Source organism: Tupaia chinensis, unplaced genomic scaffold, assembly GCF_000334495.1.
Source record: "Tupaia chinensis unplaced genomic scaffold, TupChi_1.0 Scaffold000054_1, whole genome shotgun sequence".
In the NCBI taxonomy this organism is placed as follows: Eukaryota; Metazoa; Chordata; class Mammalia; order Scandentia; family Tupaiidae; genus Tupaia; species Tupaia belangeri.
Genome location: NW_006159512.1, coordinates 2,486,709 through 2,509,282, shown reverse-complemented (window position 1 = coordinate 2,509,282; position 22,574 = coordinate 2,486,709). Strand labels below are relative to the sequence as shown.

Below are 22,574 nucleotides of genomic sequence, written 5' to 3'. Positions count from 1 at the left end.
TTAATCTTATTTATTCATCTATTTATTTTAATTTGACCAGAGAGAGATACAGAGAGGGAGAAAGTGAGAAAGCAAGTCACCAGGTCTCTGGAACTCGAACCATGGTAAGCCACGTGGGAGTGTCTAGGGCCTTAACCACCATACCACCTGCTATTCGCCAAGAGATATATTTTTAAGTGATCATTTAAAAAAGTTAAAATTAATGGATACCCAAAACATGACCCCCCCAAAAAAGAATTAATAAATTTTACTTAATCAAATTAAGAATTTATTTCTGTAGGAGAAGAACAAAAAGACTACAGATTGGAAAAAGTATAACGGTCAATAAATACCTATATCTAGAGTATGTAAAGTAGTCAAAACAAAAATATTTTTTAAGTTTATTTCTTTCTTCCATTAGAGAGGGAGGCAGAGAGAGACAGAGAGACAGACAGAAAAAAAAAAAAAACCCGCATAGGGCCCTCATGCCACCATTCATGCCAGCCTCAGCTAGCCTGGATCATGGGCACATGTAAGCCTAGTGTGCCCAGGGGGCCCCAGAGTTAAAGAACCAGAGACTTTCTCATATGGTCCCTCCTTGCAGAGCACTACATTACCAGTGTGCCACCATCTTGCTCAAAATAGAAAGTGTTTTTAAAAGAAAATAAGGGATGGGCTTAGAGAGATCAGGCAAAGAACTGTATAAACTATCATTTATCCATTTTACAGACTACCATGTGGTTATTTTTAAGTTATCTGAACTTTTTGGCAGAAATGGAAAGATGGAAGATACAATAGTAGAGAGGATAAGTGTAGATACCAGTGACTGTAAGGGAAGGGAGTAGATGAGAGAGAGTGGGTGGTTAGTGTGAGATGCAAAGGGAAGAAACATTTAACAGACAAAAAATGCAAAGTCTGCTGTTGAAAAAAATATGTATACATCATGATGGAGACTTTATATAAAATGTGAAATTAATCTGAAAACTATACCTCTCAAATAAAACTTAAAATGATAAAAAAGATAAGAGTTAATATTTTTAAAGTTTAAAATAACTAATAAATAGTAAACTTGAGCTCCATTATTTACTTAGTAAAATTTCCTATATATATATATATATGAACATATCTGCATCTGTGTGCATGTGTGAGTGTGTTTGATGATCAGTAAATATTGACATATATTAATATACATTCTAGTTTATTAACATGTTGCAGGGAGAATGGTTAACAGAGATTGTAGAAAAGGAATAGGGGAGGGAATAACCACGAAAAATAGAGAAGGAAAAAAAGAGCACTAAAAATAAAATCTATATATGAAGCAATCACCATATGTACTTACATACAATTATGCACATGTGTTTTGTATTTCTACAGTTTTTTTAAATTCAAAATATATTGTTAAAAAGAAGTATTTATTTAATTTTATTCATTCACTTATTTTAATTTGACCGGACACATACACACAGAGAAAGAGAGAGAGAGAAAGTGAGAAAGCAAGCCACCAGGTTTGGGACTTGAACCGTGGTCAGCCATGTGATAGTGAATGTCCAGCACCTTAACCACCATACTGCCTTCTGCTCCCCTAAAATTAAGAATATTTTATTATTTCATACCTTATTATTTAATAATAGTAAACCTATTGAGAAATAATTTACTTACCATTCAATTTATTTGTATCAAGTATATAAGTCAGTGGTTTTAAATATATTTACTAAGTTGTATACTCACAACTGAGTTGTATATACCACAATCAAGTATAAAATATTTTCATCACCTTAATAAGAAACCCTATATCCATTAATGGCCACTCCCCATTTTCTCCCAAAACCCTTTGCCCAGACCTAGACAACCCCTAATCTACTTTCTGTCTCTAGAAATTCATCTATCCTGGATAGTTCATAAAAGTTTTGGGGCCAGGGACCAGCAGTTAGTGTAATGGCTATGTCACTGGATTCCCGCGTAGTTGACCGTGGTTTGAGTCCCGGACTTGGTGGCTTAAACTCATGCCCGGCGCGTGTGCGTGCATGCCCAAGATCTCAAGAGGAGAATGGAGGAGAAGGGATTGCGGCGTGGCCATCCCCCTTGGGAGGGTGGTGATTTCTCGCTTTCTATCTCTCTGTCTCTCTCTGTCTGGTGAGCGCCCACGCCCTATAGCAAAAACCTCTCCAAAAAAAAAGGTTTTGGGACCACCAGGTGGCCTGATGGTTAAGTTGCTGGATTCCCACATGGCTGACCGCAGTTCAAGTCCCAGGCCTGGTGGCTTGAAAATCACACAGGGCATGTGTGTGTGCTTGCCCAAGATCCCGAGAGGAGCATGGAGAAGGGATTGTGTCATGGCTATCCCTTCTAGGGTGTGAGTTCCCACTTCCCCTCTTTCTGTCCCTCTCCAGTGAGTGCACATACATACTGCAAGGCAAAAAAACATAGAAAGTCCTAAAAGTAAATAAATAAATACACACACACACACACACACACACACACACACACAGAAGCCCATGCGTGCGCATGTGCACATCATGTTTTATTGTCAAATAATGTTCCCTCTTGTAGATACATCTCCTTGTATTTATATATTCAAGGCTGCAGCTTTGGCCCAAGAGCACAGTCATCTTGGGATGCCTGTGCAATTCTAGTAGGCTCTCTGTCTCTTTAATCTTTCTGTTAAGTTGTCTGCCTCATTTAATATCACACTCAGATATTAGGCTCCACTAATTGCCAGCTGATTGCTCTATTGTTTTTGACAATTCCCTGAGGTATAAATTGCTCTGGAGTCTGGTTCAATTACATTTCAGCAGAAGGAGTTTTTGAAGCCAGTCTTTGAAGTTTGTTCTGACTCCAGCAGACCTCTTCCTTAGGGTCTCTCTCCCTGGTTCTCTAAAACTAACTGGGCTATGACTTAGTTTACTGACCTAATAGAATCACTAGTCCCCTTCTGACTGTTTATCACCCAAATCCTCATTCTTTTGGTAGTACTTTGGCTTGAACTTTCTGATAGTCTTCAAATAAAGGCAATCTGGTGAGGGAGTTAGAGCTTTCTGTTTTATGGACATACTCTACCTTTAGGCAAAAATCTCTTTTTTAAAATTGCATTGCCTTATTTACATATAATTGATATGCGTCTTTGTGAGGTACAGTATTTCTGTTTGTTTGTTTGTTTTAGTTTTTTTTTGGGTTCTTTTTTTTTTTTTTTTTTTTTTTTTTTTTTTTTTTTTTTTTTTTTTTTTTGCCATAGGGCATATGTGTGCTGGAGAGAAATAGAGAAGAGACAGAGGGAAAGTGACAAATTACCCTCCGGGGGGAATGACTACACTACAACCCTTTCTCCTCCATTCTCCTCTTAGGATTTTAGGACACATGTACACATGCCTGACCTTCTTAAAAATTAAATTAAATTAATTATACACTATAAAAAATATTTAATTTTATTTATTATTATTATTTCAATTTGCTATAGGGCACATGCATTCACCAGAAAAATAGAAAGTGAAAAAACAAGCTGCCAGATCCAGGCCTTGAACTGTATTTTTAGGCCACAGGGTCTGGAGGCAGACTGCAGATTCAGTCACACAGGGTCCAAAGCCTTAACCACTATACCACCTACTGGTCCCCGTATGGTTTTTTAAAGCGTGCATGCAGTGTGTAATAAACAAATTAAGGAAATAAACATATTCACCATCTTCAACCTTTAACATTACATTGTATACATCCAAAATTTGCTCTACAGGTGTTTTTGGAAATGTATATTAAAATGTCAGCAATGTTTTCTACTGTGGTACACTGTAGAGATCTTTGAGCTATTGTCTGGGCTCTAGATGAGGACAGAGGCATCTGGTCTTCTTAGCTTACCTTCCGGGCATGGAACCTCTGCCCCTTTCGCAAGCAGAATCCCACTATTCTTGGCCAGTTGCAACTGGGAGAGACCTTCTACTCTATGAATGGTAGCCAGGTGGATAAAGGAACCTCCTGACTCTCAGTTATATTCACCAGAGATTTAACGTTTACAATTTAGAGTTAGAAATTGGAAATGCTAAGCTCCTTTTGGTGAAATCCCATATCCCCTATTGGGAGCAGAAGAGAGAGGGATCCCATCCTCCTGGACACACCAATCCAGAGGGGAGCTGGGGAATGAGGTGAGGGAAGGGACAAGCCATGGCACAGTGCCACAAAATGTTTCTGTTCTTAACAGGTTTTAGTCGGGTTTTTTGAATAAATATTTTTTTCTAACTTTCTCTTTGCTGTTAAGACACATTGTAGACTTTGAATGGTTGTTTTAGTTGTATGTGTGGTTTTTTGGTTTTGTTTTGCTTAAGTGTTTTTTACAAGTTCCAACAGTTATGGGGTGGGGGGCGGCTAGGCATTGGGTCTGTGGAGCTTCTTTCTTCTGCCGTTCTAGAAATAGAACCCCTAGAATTAATTTTTAAAGGTAGTGGCAAAAAATAAATTATCATGTACTTTGATAAATTTTCTTATCATGAAAGAATAATAATCCACACTACACTACCTAGGACGTGGTAGCCCTGAATAACTGTTAGTTTCTTTTTTCCTTCTCTTATCTCACTTTTGAGGCTTAAAGAAGTTGTAGTTGAAAACAGATGCCTGCCCAATAATGTGTGGTTATGCTTTAAGAATTTTAAGACTCCAAGAAAGTATTTTAAGTAAAGTGAAAAATATATTTAAATACTGTTAAAAAAAAAAAAAGTGATCTTCAGACCCAAGCCACAGTTCTTTTAGAGGTATGACTAAAACTACGAGCAAACGGCATGACTCAGGGTCTCTCTTTTCTGCCCCCCCTTACCACCTCCCCAGACCCCACCTCTCCCGACACACTCCTGCATTTCCCCCTTGCATTATAATCTTTTGACCATATATGAGAATTATTGACTAGTAGTTGAAGAATTGAATAGTTAAAAGAATAAAATTTGGGCTGTGTAGCAATTTGTAAAGGAGTTAATAACCAGTATATTTCTGAGCTTTTTTTTTAGAGGTTTTTGCCTTAGGGTATACACACTTACTGGAGAGAGACAGAGACAGTGAGAGGGAAAGTGAGAAGTCACACTCCAAGGGGGATAACCACCTAATCCCTTCTCCTCTAATTCTCCTCCTGGGATCCTTGGGCATGTGTGCGCACACACGCACCTGGTGTGATTTTGAAACCGCCTGGTCTGGGACTCGAACCACGGTTGGCCATGTCAGAATCTAGTGAAGTAACTACTACACCATCTGCTGGCTTCCTGAGCTGTTTAATTATGTAGCAGTGTGAACCTTGAAATAACCCCTAGGACATACACACACACTTTTGCTCTCTCTTCTCTCTCTCTCCCTCTTCCTCTTTTCTTCCTCTTTCAAACTATTAATTAAGAAATGAAAATCTCAAGAAAGTCATATATATTGCTGGACCAAAACGTTAGTGTCACATTTGCTCAATTTTATGTAGCACATTCTCCTACTCATACCTTAAAGCGATCGGGAGGAACATTTAGAGTGTGATCTAGGAGAAGCTACCATTGAGACTTATCTTTAACTAGTTGGCTAGGAACAAATAGCATCTTGTTTTAAGCTTCTCATGCAGGTAATGTTGAACAATTAGAATCTATTAAAATTGATTCTTAGGCTGCTAGAAACACTATGATCTTTTTTTTTTTTTTTGGAGAGGTTTTCACTATAGGGCGCGTGCGCTCGCCAGACAGACAGAGACATAGAGACAGAAAGTGAGAAATCACCCCCCAGGGGGGATGGTCACACCGCAATCCCTTCTCCATTCTCCTCTCGGGATCTTGGGCACACACGCACACGCGCCCAGCGTGAGTTTTAAGCCACCGGGTCTGGGATGCGAACTGTGGTTGACTATGTGGGAGTCCAGCGACATAGCCATTACGCTAACTGCTGGTTCCCACACTTTGATCTCTTAAAAGAGCTAGCACCAATCAGGGATAAATTATATTCAAGTACAATACAAATCCACCCAGGGATGCTTATTCAAAAAGAGGATGATGGTGATAAACAAAAATCAATTTCTGAAAATTCTGTCTAAAAATTGAACTATCTTCCTTAATAAAGAACTCAGAGACTTGAAATAGGGTTAAAAATAAATTTTAGGGTTTTTCCATTGGGTGCATGTACTTACCAGAGAGAGACAGTAAGAGAAAAGTGAGAAATCTCCCCCTAGGGAGGATGGTCACAACACAGTCCCTTCTCTTCCATTCTCCTCCTGTAATTTTGGGCACACACACACCCACATCCAGCATGATTTTTAAGCTGCCAGGTCCAGGATTTGAATCACAGTCTGCCATGTGAGAGTCCAGCACCTTAACTACTATGCCACCTGCTGACCCCAAAAATAAATTCTTTCTAACCTGAAGATAGAAGACTGTTAGGTAGTTTGGATAATGAAATTACATAATTTTGTTTGGCAAGTACATATTGAATCCTTTGTGTGCAAGTTATTAGCAAGGCGTATTTTTTGCTTTCAAGAAATAAGTCTCAGGAACCAGGAGTTAGCGTAATGGCTATATCACTGGACTCCCACGTAGTCGACCGCGGTTTGCATCCCGGACCCAGTGGCTTAAAACTCATGCCGGGCGCGTGTGCGTGCGTGCCCAAGATCCCGAGAGGAGAATGGAGAAGAAGGGATTGCGGCGTGACCATCCCCCCTGGGGGATGATTTCTCGCTTTCTGTCTCTCTGTCTCTCTCTGTCTGGCGAGCACATGCCCCCTATAGCGAAAACCTCTCAAAAAAAAAAAAAAAAAAAGAAAGAAAGAAAGAAATAAGTCTCGTATACAAATAATGATGTAAAACAAAAAAAGTTTGTTATAATAGGGGGTCTGGAAATCCCATTTAAGAAAGAGAAGAAACAGATTTATTCCTGTGAATGAGGATTAAAAGAGGTTTCATAGAGGAAATGACATTTGATCCAAAGTCAGCAAATGGGTGGAAGTGTGGGAACATAATAAAACCAATCAGTACATTACAGGCTGCTTGTAGAGACTCCGAAGTAATCCCACCTGGCCTAAGCATTGGAAAGGGAGAAATAACGTTAGATGATTGGTCCTCAATCATGAAGACCCCAAAACGTCATCAAAGGAATTGAAAGTTTATTTTGAAGCCTACCATGTGAAACCATAGAAGAATTTTGAAACAGGGAGTAGTGATCAAAACTGTGCCTTAGAGAGGTTATTCTGATACCATGTATAAAATATACATTAAAAATATCAGAGGTAGGACACCCAGTATGGAAGCCATTGTTGCGTTGGGCCAGATGGTCCTGAACTAAGAGAGTGAAATTAACATAGGTGACAGTTCCATACGCATCAGACAGAAAATGGAATCCAGGAAATGGATGGCACTGTGCTCAGGGTTGGCCAGGACTTGGAGGCTGATGTCAGCAGTGAAAACAAGAGATACGTGATGTTTTGAGGTTTCAAGTCTGTGTGCCAGGGAGGCTGACAATATCCTTAAAAAGAGAAGAATGAGGTTTGGGTCAAGAAGAAAAATATTGTTTCATTTATTCAATAAATATTTATTGGGCACTCACTACATGCCAGGCACTATACTGAAAGGATGAGGGAGTTCTCTTTAATTTTTCAAGCACTTTATAGGGAAGAAGCAATTTTTCCAATTCTTGTGATTCCAAAGGCAGAGCTGGAGCCAGTGAGTAGGAGTAAGGTAGGAAGTAAAATATCTTTCTAATAAATGGAGGCTAGTTGATAAGTAGCGAGAGCTCTGTTACAGGCAATATTCAGACAGAAGCTGGATGTGATTATTCCAGGAATGTTGTAGCAAGAGATTTCTACATTAAGAGGGAGGTTGGACTATCTGCTCTGTCAGTTCTCTCCCAGTCTTAAGAGTCTATTCTTTCTGATGACCCAGTCCTGTGGATTCTATTATTAATCTCTGGTTTCTCTTGATTATTAAATAAATTCCTCAGTCTGTCTACCATTCAGTAAAACTCACACATTTACATCTGTTATTCTTGAATTATTTTTGAGTACGGTGCTACTTCTTTATTAAAAAATTCTATCCAGTTAATGTTACCTTTATAACTAATTTTGGATTGTAACCCTGGTAGATTTGGTTATAAATATCAGAAGGGAAAAGGATTTTTTGTGCCTAATAATATCTTTGTTTAGAAGAAGCCCTGCAAATGAGAAATGAATTATTTTCACTTCAAGATTACAATGCAGTTTCTGTATTTTGCAGTAATCCAAAGGGCAAAAAATATCTCAGAGAGGTTCATTTTGATACAGCATGGTAAAGAAAAAGAGAAAAATTATTCCCCAAACACTACAAAGCTTTCGATCAGCAACGTTTATCTGTGCTGCTGCATTTAAAAAAGAAGAAAGGAAAGGAAAGAAAGGAAAGGGGAAAAGAGACCCTGTAGTGAGCTCTGTTATAAGCTATAGTTCAAGCTTTGCATTTCCTTTTGAAACGTAAAATTCCACAACAAATAGCTCTGTAACGTATAACCAGTATGAAGATTCAATTCAGATTTAAGCACTTCGGTTTGCTTTGGAATCTTGCTATTTTCTGCATTTGTTTTGACTGCTCTCATCATTCAAGATTGACGCTTGGATGGGTGTGTAGGAGGAAGCAGCAGCAGCAGCAGGCTTACAGCTTGCAGACAAAAAAAATCTGCCTTATCTGATGGCTATTATTGAAAATGCGAGGTGTAGCCTGGGCTGGGTAATGAAGGGGAGCGAGCGAGGGGGAGCAAGGAGCATGGAGCTGCATACTGATGAGTGTAGGAGTACTTGATAAAAAGAATTCTGGCTGCCGGCCGTGCATTGCTCATTGTAGAGTACTCCAACAATCACACAGACCGCAGACCAGCCTAAGCTGACAGCTTGATATGCCTTCTTCTGCTGCCTGGTTCTGGGGGCTGTATGACGTACTGGTCGGTAGTAAAGATTAATATGTAAGAAATGTGGAGCTAGGAACAAGTCACACTCCACAGCCTGCCTGGCAAACTATGTTTTACTTCTGACTTTGCTCTCGCGCTGGGAACATTAATCTGTCAAGCTGGCGGGCTCCTTTGATAGCAACTTTCCCAGGAGCATGATGTGGCAATGCCACCTCTCAGCCCAGGACTACCGCTATTACCCCGTGGACGGCTACTCCCTGCTTAAACGCTTCCCTCTTCATCCTCTTACAGGACCCAGATGCCCTGTCCAAACAGTGGGACAATGGTTGGAAAGCATTGGGCTACCTCAGTACGAGAACCACCTGATGGCTAATGGATTTGACAATGTGCAGTTTATGGTAAGACGCTCTCTGTGTCCACGGAGCTGCCTTTTGTCTGTCTTTGCTTCTTATATGTCTTACATGGCTCAGAGGCAGCCTGATTTGCACCAGAATCGGTCAGTTTTATATATGTAACTGCATCAGAAAATCGGATGCCCTTAGGACTGAACTTACGGTGTATGTATAGACACTTGCTGAAAATGGGATCTTTATGCATCCATATACATATGTGTTGCATAAATGACGGGTGAGAGTATTATTTATAGGCAATGAAAGGAGATTAACGCTTGTGTTCTCCCTGTCATGCTTTGTGGGATTTTGTATAAATCTGTCATCTAAGACTACCCAGTTGGATCATATCATTCGTTAGCTAATTCTAGATTCCCAAAACATATTATTTCACTTGAGCATGAGTATTTAGTGATTAATTAGACAATTTGTTATGTGTATGGCGTGATCATTTTTTTCCTGGATAATTGTTCAATAAGCAGTTTAAATCGCGTGGATGACTTTTAGTTCATTAGCCAACTGCTTCAGATGGTCAATTATGGAGAGCATTCACTTACTCACACGTCCTGATTGAAGAGCACTGAAGTATTGTTTATTACTTTAGGTGGAAAACAAACACTCCGTTCAATTAGCTGTCAATATTTAGAAAGAGAGATTGTTGGACTAAGTACATTCATGTACTTCTGAATCCTGGTCTGCACACAGTCTGAACCTGGTGTGTGCAAACTTCCCACCGTGATGCATATAGGTGAGGAGGGAGGACAGGGAGGTGTGCAGACCGACAATCCAGCTTCCTCATCATTTCCGTGCCTCCCCCAGTGCTCATCAGTTCCCCTTGTTAAGCTACGTCACAGCCCGTATTACCTTTCCTTGTTCTTAAGGTCCCACCAAACATAGCACTGATCCCTAAATTTAGAGAGACCTACATAACATAGGCATGTAGCATGCAAATGGCTTCTGGATATAAAAGCTGTTCCTAACTAAATGTTGGGACTGACACCTGCAGCTTCCTAATACCAGAACTGATAATAAAATGCTGAGACCTCATTGAATCTTTTTTAATTTCCATTTGAGGTTATTTTCCTCCAAGCTTGACTTGACTATTATAGATTTGAAGGTGATTAAAATTGTTAAACTTCTGTCCTCTCTCTAGCAATGTGTATGCCCCGAGCTTTAAATAATAAAAATAAAAGAATATAAATGTAGAAAGACATATGAGCTTTAAGTAATTACATGCATAAAACCCTTTATGAGCAACTTTTTTTATAATGTACTGAGATTTACAGCTACTGTTATTTTTCTTCTGTTTATCAAATACTGTCACTGTTAGACAAGATATTGTAGGTATTGAAACAGGAAAAGAAGTGAAAGTTCTTCAATTGCTGTGAAAGTCTTAGGACACTGAAAAGAATTAGGACAGACTTCGGACACTAGACAGACAGCACTAAGAATTAGAGGAAATGCCAAACAAAATGAAAGTCTTTTCATCATTATTTGTGTTTACCGTATATTTCACTGTCTTTATTCTTTCTTCCTAGCTCCATTTTAAGCAGTGCTTTCTTAATCCCACCCCTCAAACCTTGTCCAAGTTTATTCTGGTCCCATGAGAAGTGAAGTCTTTGAATTCCCTGTATCATTTGTCCATTCTGAAATACTTTAATTCAACTTAATTTTCCTCTGAGAATTAAACACTTATGAGGAAATATAATCCCTTTTTGAAAGCCTCAAGCCGAAAGGTCAGTCAAACAGGTTTCAAATAAACATTTGGGGAGAGATTGTAAAATAACATTTATGAATGAATTATGTATAAGCCCTACAGAATGTCTCTGGAAGGCAAAAATGCCGGACGTATGTGACAAAACCGAGATCTAATCATATATTATTATTTTTATTTGCTTAATTCCAAGTATTATATATAGTTTTGCAGAAAATAAAATTAATTCAGATGAGCCAGTCAAATACTTTCTTTAGAGACAGAATCATTGGGAAAAAAAAAAAAAAACTTTGACTTATCACTTAGATAAATTAATTATGAAAATGAAGCAAATCAAAAAAATGGTGTCATCAATTAGTGCTTTACATGCTGTTAAACACCATTTGTTACTAGTATCATAAAAGATGAATTTCTACTTTTATAAAAATTATTCCTTGATCTACGTAATCTAATTTATTTAATTATGAACTTAAAGTACACTAATGTGATGGGCCCACTTTCAGAAATAGATTTTATTAAGGTGATGAAAACTCTGTTAGACCTGTTTAGTCTCCACTCAGTATCATAGCCTAGCTTTTGTTTTCCTTGAAGCGTATTCTGACCTGCATTTATTCATCCTGTTGCCTAAGCAACAAGCACCACACTCCTATTAACTATGATGTAGTACAGGTCTTATTAGCTTTTGAAAACAAGACAGTAGACATCAAGAAGCTATAATTAATGTTGGTTGGAACATCACTGTACATTCATGAAAAGAGATACTTTACTCAAGAAACATTCATAGAAGTTCTACTGTAAACATATAGAAAGTATACAGGGGGCTGGCAGGTGGCATGGTAGGTTAAGGTGCTAGACTCCCACATGGCCAACCACGATTTGAGTCCTGGACCTGGCAGCTTGTTTTCCCACTTCCCTTCTTTCTTGCTCTTTCTCTGGTCCAAAAAAAATTTTTTTAATGATGAATAAAAATAAATAATTATTTTAAAAACTAGCTACGTTTCAACATTACTTCTTTTCCACCAAGGAGTTTAGGTCTGATTGCTATACAAAATGCACATTCTTCATTTAATCAATATTCCATTAAAGAACATGAATTTAAAGAGTCCGTATAAGTAACTTTCAAAGTCAAGCATTTATTGAAGCTTTAAAAAATTTTTTTTTGCACACACAGTGTATCGCAGGGATCATGCCCTTTGTCCTTCTGTCTAATCACCGTTGTTTATTATATGTATTTACTAAGGATGGTTTTCCCAGCAACAACTTACAGAAAGTAAAAGAAGAGGTTAATTTATCATAGTTTAAAGTAAGAGAAGATAAAGATACTGATAAGATCAAAACACTGGTGATGTTATAGTAGATTTCTAGTCCAAAGACTGAATTAAGAAGTTTATGTTATTTAGAGACGGATTCGCTCAGAACCTCACTGTGATAAGTGTCTGACAGTTATATTTGTAAATGCTGATCCAAAAGGAAGAATAATTAAATTGTACTCTTTCTTTGACTTATCACTTAGATAAATTAATTATGAAAATGAAGCAAATCAAAAAAATGGTGTCATCAATTAGTGCTTTACATGCTGTTAAACACCATTTGTTACTAGTATCATAAAAGATGAATTTCTACTTTTATAAAAATTATTCCTTGATCTACGTAATCTAATTTATTTAATTATGAACTTAAAGTACACTAATGTGATGGGCCCACTTTCAGAAATAGATTTTATTAAGGTGATGAAAACTCTGTTAGACCTGTTTAGTCTCCACTCAGTATCATAGCCTAGCTTTTGTTTTCCTTGAAGCGTATTCTGACCTGCATTTATTCATCCTGTTGCCTAAGCAACAAGCACCACACTCCTATTAACTATGATGTAGTACAGGTCTTATTAGCTTTTGAAAACAAGACAGTAGACATCAAGAAGCTATAATTAATGTTGGTTGGAACATCACTGTACATTCATGAAAAGAGATACTTTACTCAAGAAACATTCATAGAAGTTCTACTGTAAACATATAGAAAGTATACAGGGGGCTGGCAGGTGGCATGGTAGGTTAAGGTGCTAGACTCCCACATGGCCAACCACGATTTGAGTCCTGGACCTGGCAGCTTGTTTTCCCACTTCCCTTCTTTCTTGCTCTTTCTCTGGTCCAAAAAAAATTTTTTTAATGATGAATAAAAATAAATAATTATTTTAAAAACTAGCTACGTTTCAACATTACTTCTTTTCCACCAAGGAGTTTAGGTCTGATTGCTATACAAAATGCACATTCTTCATTTAATCAATATTCCATTAAAGAACATGAATTTAAAGAGTCCGTATAAGTAACTTTCAAAGTCAAGCATTTATTGAAGCTTTAAAAAATTTTTTTTTGCACACACAGTGTATCGCAGGGATCATGCCCTTTGTCCTTCTGTCTAATCACCGTTGTTTATTATATGTATTTACTAAGGATGGTTTTCCCAGCAACAACTTACAGAAAGTAAAAGAAGAGGTTAATTTATCATAGTTTAAAGTAAGAGAAGATAAAGATACTGATAAGATCAAAACACTGGTGATGTTATAGTAGATTTCTAGTCCAAAGACTGAATTAAGAAGTTTATGTTATTTAGAGACGGATTCGCTCAGAACCTCACTGTGATAAGTGTCTGACAGTTATATTTGTAAATGCTGATCCAAAAGGAAGAATAATTAAATTGTACTCTTTTTTTTTTTTTTTGGCATCTCTGGTGTTTCTTGCAATCACCATCTAGGTTGACTTGGGATGCTTTGACCATGATTAAGATGTTCAAAATGCAGCCTTTATAGAGTAAGAAATAAAAAGCAGTATGTTTAGTCCTGCATGAATTGGCATTTTTGTATATTTGGGTGGGTAGCACTGATAAAGAACTCACTAAAGGTCGAAGTGACACTGAAGTGGAGCCACAGAGCTCTCAAAAGTCATTCATTTCAACAAAAGAAATGAGCAAGATTGAGTTTGTAAGTACTTAACTGACACTTTCCCCCCATTGCAGAGGTACATTTTATGTGTTAATGAACTTACATCGCTTTTCCACTTTTACTTAACTTTTCTGTAAGAAGGGCACCAATTGCAGTTGACCTGGTAAAATGATCTTTTAAATATCTTAGTAGCAAATCGTGATCTAAGTAAGAAGTTAAAATTGTGAAGCAGAAAAATAAAATGTGCCTTAAGGGTAAGACTAATCACCCTCATGATGATTTCTTGTTCAAATTTTGTTTGGGAAAATTTTGTGAAGTTGTTGGCATTTACAGAGACAAGAGAAAAATACCTGTCACACTCCCTATACCTTCCTCTTTCTGAAATAGGCTGGGCTCTGAGTTGAGTGGGTGACCTGAAATTGGAAATACAGTTATAATTTTCTAAATTCATTTAAGCCAGCAGTTACACACCCAGTTTTTTTGTTTTGTTTTGTTTTGTTTTTGGTGGGGGGGGGGAGCCTAATTTTAAATATCAACTACTGGCATTTGAAATCTGTTGATATCTAAAATCAAGATCAAAATGGGTCATTTAAAAAAAAATCTGGACAGTAGATTAATTGCAAATATAATAGGTAACAGCCTCATGGTGGAGTGAAAGAGAGCTAACGTAAGATTTCTCATTCCCACTGTCTTGTTTCTCTGCGATTTGGTTTACTCATCTGTAAAATAGGTCTAATGAGAGATCTAGAAGAAACGTTCTTTGGGGCTGTTATTTAATATTTTCAGCTCTTTAAAGACAGGGTACAAGATTTGTCCTGGCAGAGCAATTAATTGTTCTTGTATCCCATTAGTCTTGGAAGGATACTGATTGCCTGGGTAGCAGAATGTTGAAAATGAGAGCATGTGCAGGAATGACAATCTCGGAAGAGTGACTTTCAGGAAAAACATGAATCCTGATTCTAATCTGGTAATAGGAGGGAGCCTTTTCTTCCATCTGGAAGTTATTCTGATTAAATGTTTAGGCATTAAAATATGCTGCCCCATTTTCTAATAATGCAGCAATATAACTCCCATTACTAACTAATGCTCACATGAATTGGCCTTTAATTTAGTCATGCAGCATATTTGCATAATTTGATCTCCACTATTGCTTAAAATGACCAGATATTTCAGATAAGGAATTTACTTCATGAATCAGAAAACTTACTAAATCTGCTGAATTACAGATTGATTTTTTTTTTTTTGAGAGGTTTTTGGTATAGGGCGCATGTGCTTGCCAGAAAGACAGAGAGAGACTGAGAGGCAGAAAGCAAAAAATCGCCTCCCAGGGGGGATGGCCATGCCACAATCTCTTCTCCTCCATTCTCCTCTCGGTATCTTGGGCACGCAAGCACACGCACCCGGCATGAGTTTAAGCCACTCGGTCCGGGACTCAAACCGTGGTTGACTACATGGGAGTCCAGCGACATAGCCTTTATGCCAACTGCTGGTCCCTTCAGACTAATTTTAAGAAACCCCAGCCACAGTCATGTTTCTCTTTTCTAATAATGCAGCAATATAACTCCCATTACTAACTAATGCTCACATGAATTGGCCTTTAATTTAGTCATGCAGCATATTTGCATAATTTGATCTCCACTATTGCTTAAAATGACCAGATATTTCAGATAAGGAATTTACTTCATGAATCAGAAAACTTACTAAATCTGCTGAATTACAGATTGATTTTTTTTTTTTGAGAGGTTTTTGGTATAGGGCGCATGTGCTTGCCAGAAAGACAGAGAGAGACTGAGAGGCAGAAAGCAAAAAATCGCCTCCCAGGGGGGATGGCCATGCCACAATCTCTTCTCCTCCATTCTCCTCTCGGTATCTTGGGCACGCAAGCACACGCACCCGGCATGAGTTTAAGCCACTCGGTCCGGGACTCAAACCGTGGTTGACTACATGGGAGTCCAGCGACATAGCCTTTATGCCAACTGCTGGTCCCTTCAGACTAATTTTAAGAAACCCCAGCCACAGTCATGTTTCTCTTAAAAGGACAAATCTTTCAAACCTGTGTTCAATTGCAGTGATCCTCACTTTCTCACTATTGGTCTCCTCCTTTTCCCCTATAATTTAACCTGCTTCCACACTGATCTGCTAAAATTGTTTTAGAATTATGATCTACTTCTTACCAAATCTTCACTCTCCTTTCTTTTCTTGCTTCATTTCTCTATGCCCTCTTTACAACACTTGATTTTCACTCTCCTGCCCTTATTGCTATTTAACCCCCACTTGGGTTTCGTGACATTGTTCTGGCCCTTCTCAACACTCCTATTCTCTTCATCTTCCTTACACCTCTAAATATGGATGTGCCCTACCCTCCCATTCCCTGGGCAGACCATTGGTTCCAATGGATTCCAAAACATCCTCTGTGCTTCACCTGTTTCTACCTGGTTTCCATTGCTGTCCAGCTACTCAATAGCCATTTTCATATGCGTGTTTGCATGCAGAGTTCAGCACAGACTTGGATGGAGTAAATGCACAAAAGATGTTAACTTTTACTACAGCCAGATCAATCTTCCTAAAGGGCTCTTTCACCCTAGCACTATGCTGCCTAAAACCCTGGAAGGTGCTCAGTTCGCTATGGAAGATTATGTGTCTAAAATCCTTAATATGACTCTCACATTTAGGGTTCTTTATGACCAGACCCCAACTTGCTTTCCAGCCTTGTCACTTACCATTTCCTGTCTTTGCAGGAGGGAACTTGACACTTTTCTTTTACTGCCTGCCTTTTATACATGCTACTCTCTCTGACAAAAGTGATTTCCCTTTCCCTCTTAACTCCTTTTTATCTTTTCGGTCTTAACCCAGTTGTCACTTCTTTTAGCTGTCACTTTTTTTCAGGCCCTCCCAAGTATGGATTAGGAACTTTTCTTCTGTAGTACCCTTCCTTAAAACTTATCTTACAGGGTTCTATTACCTATTTCCATGTTTGTCTACCGCCACCACCTTTGCCATATTTAAACACTGTAACAGGGGTTGGCAGACTTTTTCTATAAAGGGCCAGATGGTAAATATTTTAGGCTTTGCAAGCCACATGTTCCCTTTGCAACATTCAACTCAGCTGTTGTAGCATGGGGACAGTCACAGCCAATACATAAATGAATGGGAGTGGCTGTTTTTCAATAAAACTTTATTTATAGAAACAAGCAGATTTTGGTGAATGTGCCATCCTTTGCTGCCTTTGCTTTTGATTTTGAATTCCTCAAGAGTCAGAAGTATGCTTTGGTCTTCTGTGTCTCTGGGTATAGCATACACATGTAGGCACAGAAACTGTTGAATGAAAGGAGGGTGAAGAAAGAAAATACAGAGGAAGGCCAGGAAGAGAAGAAGGAAGGCAGGAGAAAGTGAGACTCAGGCCCATGGCTACAAGAAGGGCTCCTGAAGGCCTGATCAGTGTAGAGAACCCAGCCGCTAGCTTAGGATATTCAGAGCAAAATCCAGCCTTCAGGAACCTGAAAAGAGCTAGGGAAAATATTTTTGCTCTAACCAAGTAGAGCTGGACCATATTTTCAACAAGGGAACTACACAGGCAAAGAAACTAGAAAAACATGGCTACAAAGAAAGTTTGTCCTGTTTAAACTTCCTTTTCCTTACTTCTTCATCTAATAGTGTATTATTGTTCATGAATCAGCCTAAACATCATTCTCTTTACGAATTACTCCTTAAGGTCAGCCTGTCATCTGAGTGGCATAACGGTGCCTGCCCTGTGGACCCACGGCACCCTGTTCTTAGCCCTCTGCTAGTCCTCCATACACTGCACGGCAGTTTGATCTGCCCAGTGTCTGCTTTCCATCCTAGAAAGTGAGTTTCTTAAAGGCAGAGACTGGAATTTATTTATCTGTGTGTTCTTAAAACCTAGCACAGTGACTGACGTATAATAGCTTCTCAATACATACTGGTCAAATGGAATTTTAAAGGTCTGTGCAGTTTCATTATAATTATCCCGTGTAATTCCTACCATAAATTCGTATCTAAGTAATAGTATCCCCATATTGATAAATGAAGAGAATGAGACTAAGCAAGATTTTTTTAATTGCCGCTTGAGCCTGGATTTCAAAATCAAAACCTCTCTGATCTAGAAGTCCCTTCTCAATTTAGTAAAACCACCTAGTTTCATCACTCCCCCCTTTATTTATCCAGCAAAGTTTTCCTGAGCCACTGTTATATTGGCACCAAACAGGACATTGGCCCTACCTTCAAAGTACTCCTAACTCACCATACACCTGGTCCTTACTTCCGTGCTTTCATTCCACTATTTCTCAGAAAGGACCTCCTCCTTAACCAGACCAGAACCCTCATTGCCTCACTTCACTTTTCTTGATGATTTCCCTCCTAACCTAGCCTTTTCCCCATTCCACAAGGCCCTGGTGTAGCCTTCTCCTACTGATCTGGACCTTACTTACCTCTCTAGCTTCATTTTCCACTCATCCTCTGCTCTGGCCATTTGGGATTATTTATAGTCCTACAGTTGTGTTACATATGCTCAAAAATTCACATCTGTGCACATACAGCACGTTATACACTGCTTTCTGCTGAACACTCCATTCTTTCACTCATTTTTTAAAATCTTGGTTTATTTACATTTAATTACTGTACATCTTTGCAGCATACAAAAGGAAACTTCACAGCATGAATACACTTCATGTTAGTCCAGTCAAAGATATTGCTTTAACACATAATTTTACACTTCTATGTCTGTTAAATATTTGGATTTTCCTTTTTTTCTCCTGATTCTCTTCCTCCCACCCCCCTCACTGTCCACACTCCTCCCACATTGCCTCTAGTATCTGTAGTTGTCCTCCATGCCTTTATACCTTCCAATCATGCAGTTTTTGTCAGAGAGTGCAGATATTTGGTATGTATTAAATGGGAACATGCAAAGCTCCTCTTTCATAATCTGGTTTGTTTCACTCAGCATTAAATGTTCTATATTCTTCCACTTTCTATCAAATGCCAGGGTCTCCTTGTTCTTTGACTGAGTAGTATTCCATAGTGTATATGTGCCACACTTTTTCAATCCATTCATCTGTTCATGAACATTTGGGTGATTCCAAGTCTTAGCAATTGTGAAGACAACTGCAATAAACATGGTCGTACAAGTGTTTTTCCAATTGAGTGTATCCTTTGAGTAGATACTCAGGAGTGGAATTACTGGATTATATGGTAGTTCTATTTGCAGGTTTTTGAGGACCCTCTATATTGTTCTCCACAGTGGCTGAACTAAATTACATTCCCTCCAACAGTGTAGGAGAGTTCCCTTTTTACTGTAGTTCCATCGGCACTTATCATTCTTTATTAATTTTTTTTTAATCATGGCCATTCTGACCAAAGGGTGAGGTACTATCTCATTGTGGTTTTGATTTGTATCTCTCTTAGGATAAGAGATGTTGAGCATTTTTTCACATGCTTTTTGATTGTTCATATATATTCCTTGGACAGTTGCCTTTTCAGCTCATTGGTCCAGCTTTAATTTTTTAATTTAATTTTTTTATTAATTTCTTTTATACATTCAATCACTATACATCACTACAGTTTGTTAATTTACCCAACATGAATACACTTCACACTAATCCAGCTGAAGGTACTATACATGTTACCATGAACAGATAATCATCTATTTCTATGTCCCATAAATGTCTTGCCTTCTATTTTTCTCCTTGATTTGGCCCATCTTTTAACTGAATTTTCTTTTCTTTTCTTTTTTCTTTTTTTTTTTTCTTTTCTTTGGTAAACTGCTTGAGTTCCCTGTATATTCTGGTTATCAGTCTCTTATCTGAGGCATAGTTTGCAAACATATTCTGGCATCTCATTCTGAGATTTGTCTCTTCACTCTAATTATAGTTTCTTTCACTGTGCAGAAGCTTTTTAACCTGATGTAATCCCACTTGTCTATTTTCAAGATTATTGCCTGTGCTTTGGGAGTCTTATTTAAAAAGTCTTGCCAACTATCTAAGAGTTTCCCCTGTGTTTTCCACCAGTAGTTTTATAGTTTGAGGTTTTATGTTTGGATCTTTAATCCATTTTGAGTTGATTTTTGTTAATGGTGAGAAATAAGGGTCCAGTTTCATTTTTCTGTAGTTGGATACCCAGTTTTTCCAGCACTGTTTTCTGAAGAGATTTTATTTTCTCTACTGGATTCACTTGTGCCCTTTGTCAAAAATCAGTTGGATGTAAACTTGGGATTTTTTTGTTTGTTTGTTTTGTTTTTCTTCACTCATTCTTAGCCTGGGTAACTTTTACTTCAAAAGCCTGGCTCAGAAATCCCTTCTGGGGAGCGTTAAGGAAATTATTTGGTATTGTTCAACTACCCTTTGCTAGCTTCCGGTCACCCCATACACAACTCAACTGGAGCAGGCTTTTCACTTGGGGCTAAATTATCTGCTTCCTTATATAATCCCTTCCCCTGAGAGAGAGAGCTGTGCCTTGTTCAGGGCTATTTTCTCAGTAGCCTAATCACTTGCACATAGTAAGTCCTTGTATTAGTTTGCTATATCTGCTATTAAAAGTAACACAAGCTGGGTGGCTTAAACAATAGAAATTATTGTCTCATAGTTCTGGAGGCTAGAAGTCCAAGAACAACATGTCAGCAGGGTTGGTTCTTCTGAAGGCTATAAAGAACGGATCTGTTCTTGGCCTGTCTCTTTGGCTTGTAGATGGCCATCTTCTCCCTGTGTTTTCACATTGTCTTCCCTCTATGGTATCTGTCACTGGATCCAAATGTCCCCCTTTTTGAGATTTTAAATGTCTGAAGAATCTGATATTACTCTTTTATCAATGGTAAAGCAATCTTTATGATAACTTACAGTTTTCATATATGCGTAAACACTGCTAGTGCATATGAGAACGCACAAAGCCAGAACTAAGAACTTACCTCTCCAGTCCTACTCTTTTCCTTTTTTTATTTTATGTTTTTTTCTTAAACAGAGAACTTTAAATTCTTTTGTCTTTCCACTTTACTTTGCAGCTTCTATTGGCTTCTAAATAAATCACATTTAAACAAAAGTTCTTATTTGTTTGGCATCCTTATAGTTGATAAATATCTGGTAGAAAAACCCCAAAGAAATAGATGATCAGAAAGTAATATTTTATAGAAGGAAGGAAAATATAACCAATTTAATAATATATTATTTATAAAGGATTAAGTACATATTTTTAAAAATTATTTAATTTTATTTACTCATTCATTTATTTTACTTGGACCTGCAAGAGACACAAAGAGAGTGAGACAGAAAGTGAGAAAGTAAGCCACCAAGTCTGAGACTCAAACCATGGTCGGCTGTGTGGGAATACCCCGCACCTTATCACCACACCACCTGCTGACCCCAGGCACATAGTTTTTTTGTTTTTTTTGTTTTTGTTTTTTACAAACATTATATTTACCTCCACAGCCAATGTTACAAATTATATGCTATTATTTCAGTTTTACAAATGACGAACTTAGTTACAGCAAGGCTACATATCCATTGCAAATCTCTCAATATTCAAACTCAGGTCAATCTGAGTCCAAAGGCAAAAGTTTTCATTAGTAGTTGCTGGGGCAACATATCTAAGTGAGCTGAAAAACAGAAGTAGCATACGCACTTTTGATCTTGGGAGGATGACTCAAAGGAGTACCGAGAAAAGAGGTGAGGAGGAAATAAATGTTTGCCTGATGCAGAGATTAAGCAGACTGTAATAAGGAAAGCTTATCAACATGTACTGGGTTACAAAAATACAGATGAACCTCCAGGTCAAGTTGTCCTTAGACCATGAGACCTTCTGCATGGGAGTCTTTCATGTGTACAGGAAACGCTGCCATCAAACAATAGCAGTGTTCATGGAAGACATGATTTGCCCTTCAGTATAATGCTTTCTAAAAATGTAATGAGTTGTCATTATGAATGACTACAAATGTTTATACACAGGAAAACCCAGGCTGTAGAAACATAGAAACAACACCTTACGTACCTCCATGACTTCATCCAGGCTACTTAAGCTAGTCTGTGTGTCTCTGGCACATGCTAGGCATTGGAAATTATTCGTTTGTTTAAGAGTCTATGATCTAAAATGGTACTGAGAAACAAGAGCCTTTAAGACTCTACTTATGAATTATAGAAGCATATTAGGAAGAGAGAAAAATAAAATGAAAGATTAAACAAGGCTTCAAATATCAGGCCATTGATTTCTGCCCCTGAGTCCACAGATACTTTTATCTTCTCTCAGACTGAGAAAAGATGATTAGGATTCATATCCAAGGTGTTATGGAACATCTTGAATTTATAAGCCAAAGTCTATTTAGATAGCTGGCAAAAAGAATTAGGCTTGTCCTTCCAGAGTTTTGAAGGAGATACTGGAATTCGAAGCTTAGAAACAAAAGTATCTTAAATTTATTTGATAGGAATAACATAATGCATTCTTTTATCAGAAAGGAACAATCGTAGAAAGAGAGTTAAACATTTAGCATTCACAAGGCTTATATAACATAAAACTCAGGCAGTGATCTCCTAGCCCAAAACAAGTAAATAGTAACATCCAGGCTGGTAAAGATCTACTCTAAAAATCCCTGACTATTAAAACAAATCAAGCAAAAGATCATTCATACCAATTCAGTCTTCTTTCCTTTCCTTTTCTTTTCTTTCCTTTTCTCTTTTCTTTTCTTTTCTTTTCTTTTCTTT

General features: G+C 37.9%; 1 protein-coding gene across 13 annotated transcripts in view; it reads left to right on the top strand.

Annotated features, from left to right (window-relative positions):
* Nucleotides 1–22,574, top strand: part of ANKS1B (ankyrin repeat and sterile alpha motif domain containing 1B) — a 1,163,098-nt gene that overhangs the window by 704,151 nt on the left and 436,373 nt on the right. For 11 of the 13 annotated variants that reach the window (XM_027775658.1, XM_027775657.1, XM_027775654.1 and 8 more), the window contains exon 15: nucleotides 9,129–9,235. In XM_027775658.1, the coding sequence (XP_027631459.1) occupies nucleotides 9,129–9,235 (107 nt within the window). Of the gene's footprint in view, nucleotides 1–8,661; nucleotides 9,236–22,574 lie in introns of those variants that run through there. The other 2 variants (XM_027775661.1, XM_014591719.2) reach the window with 2 other exon arrangements.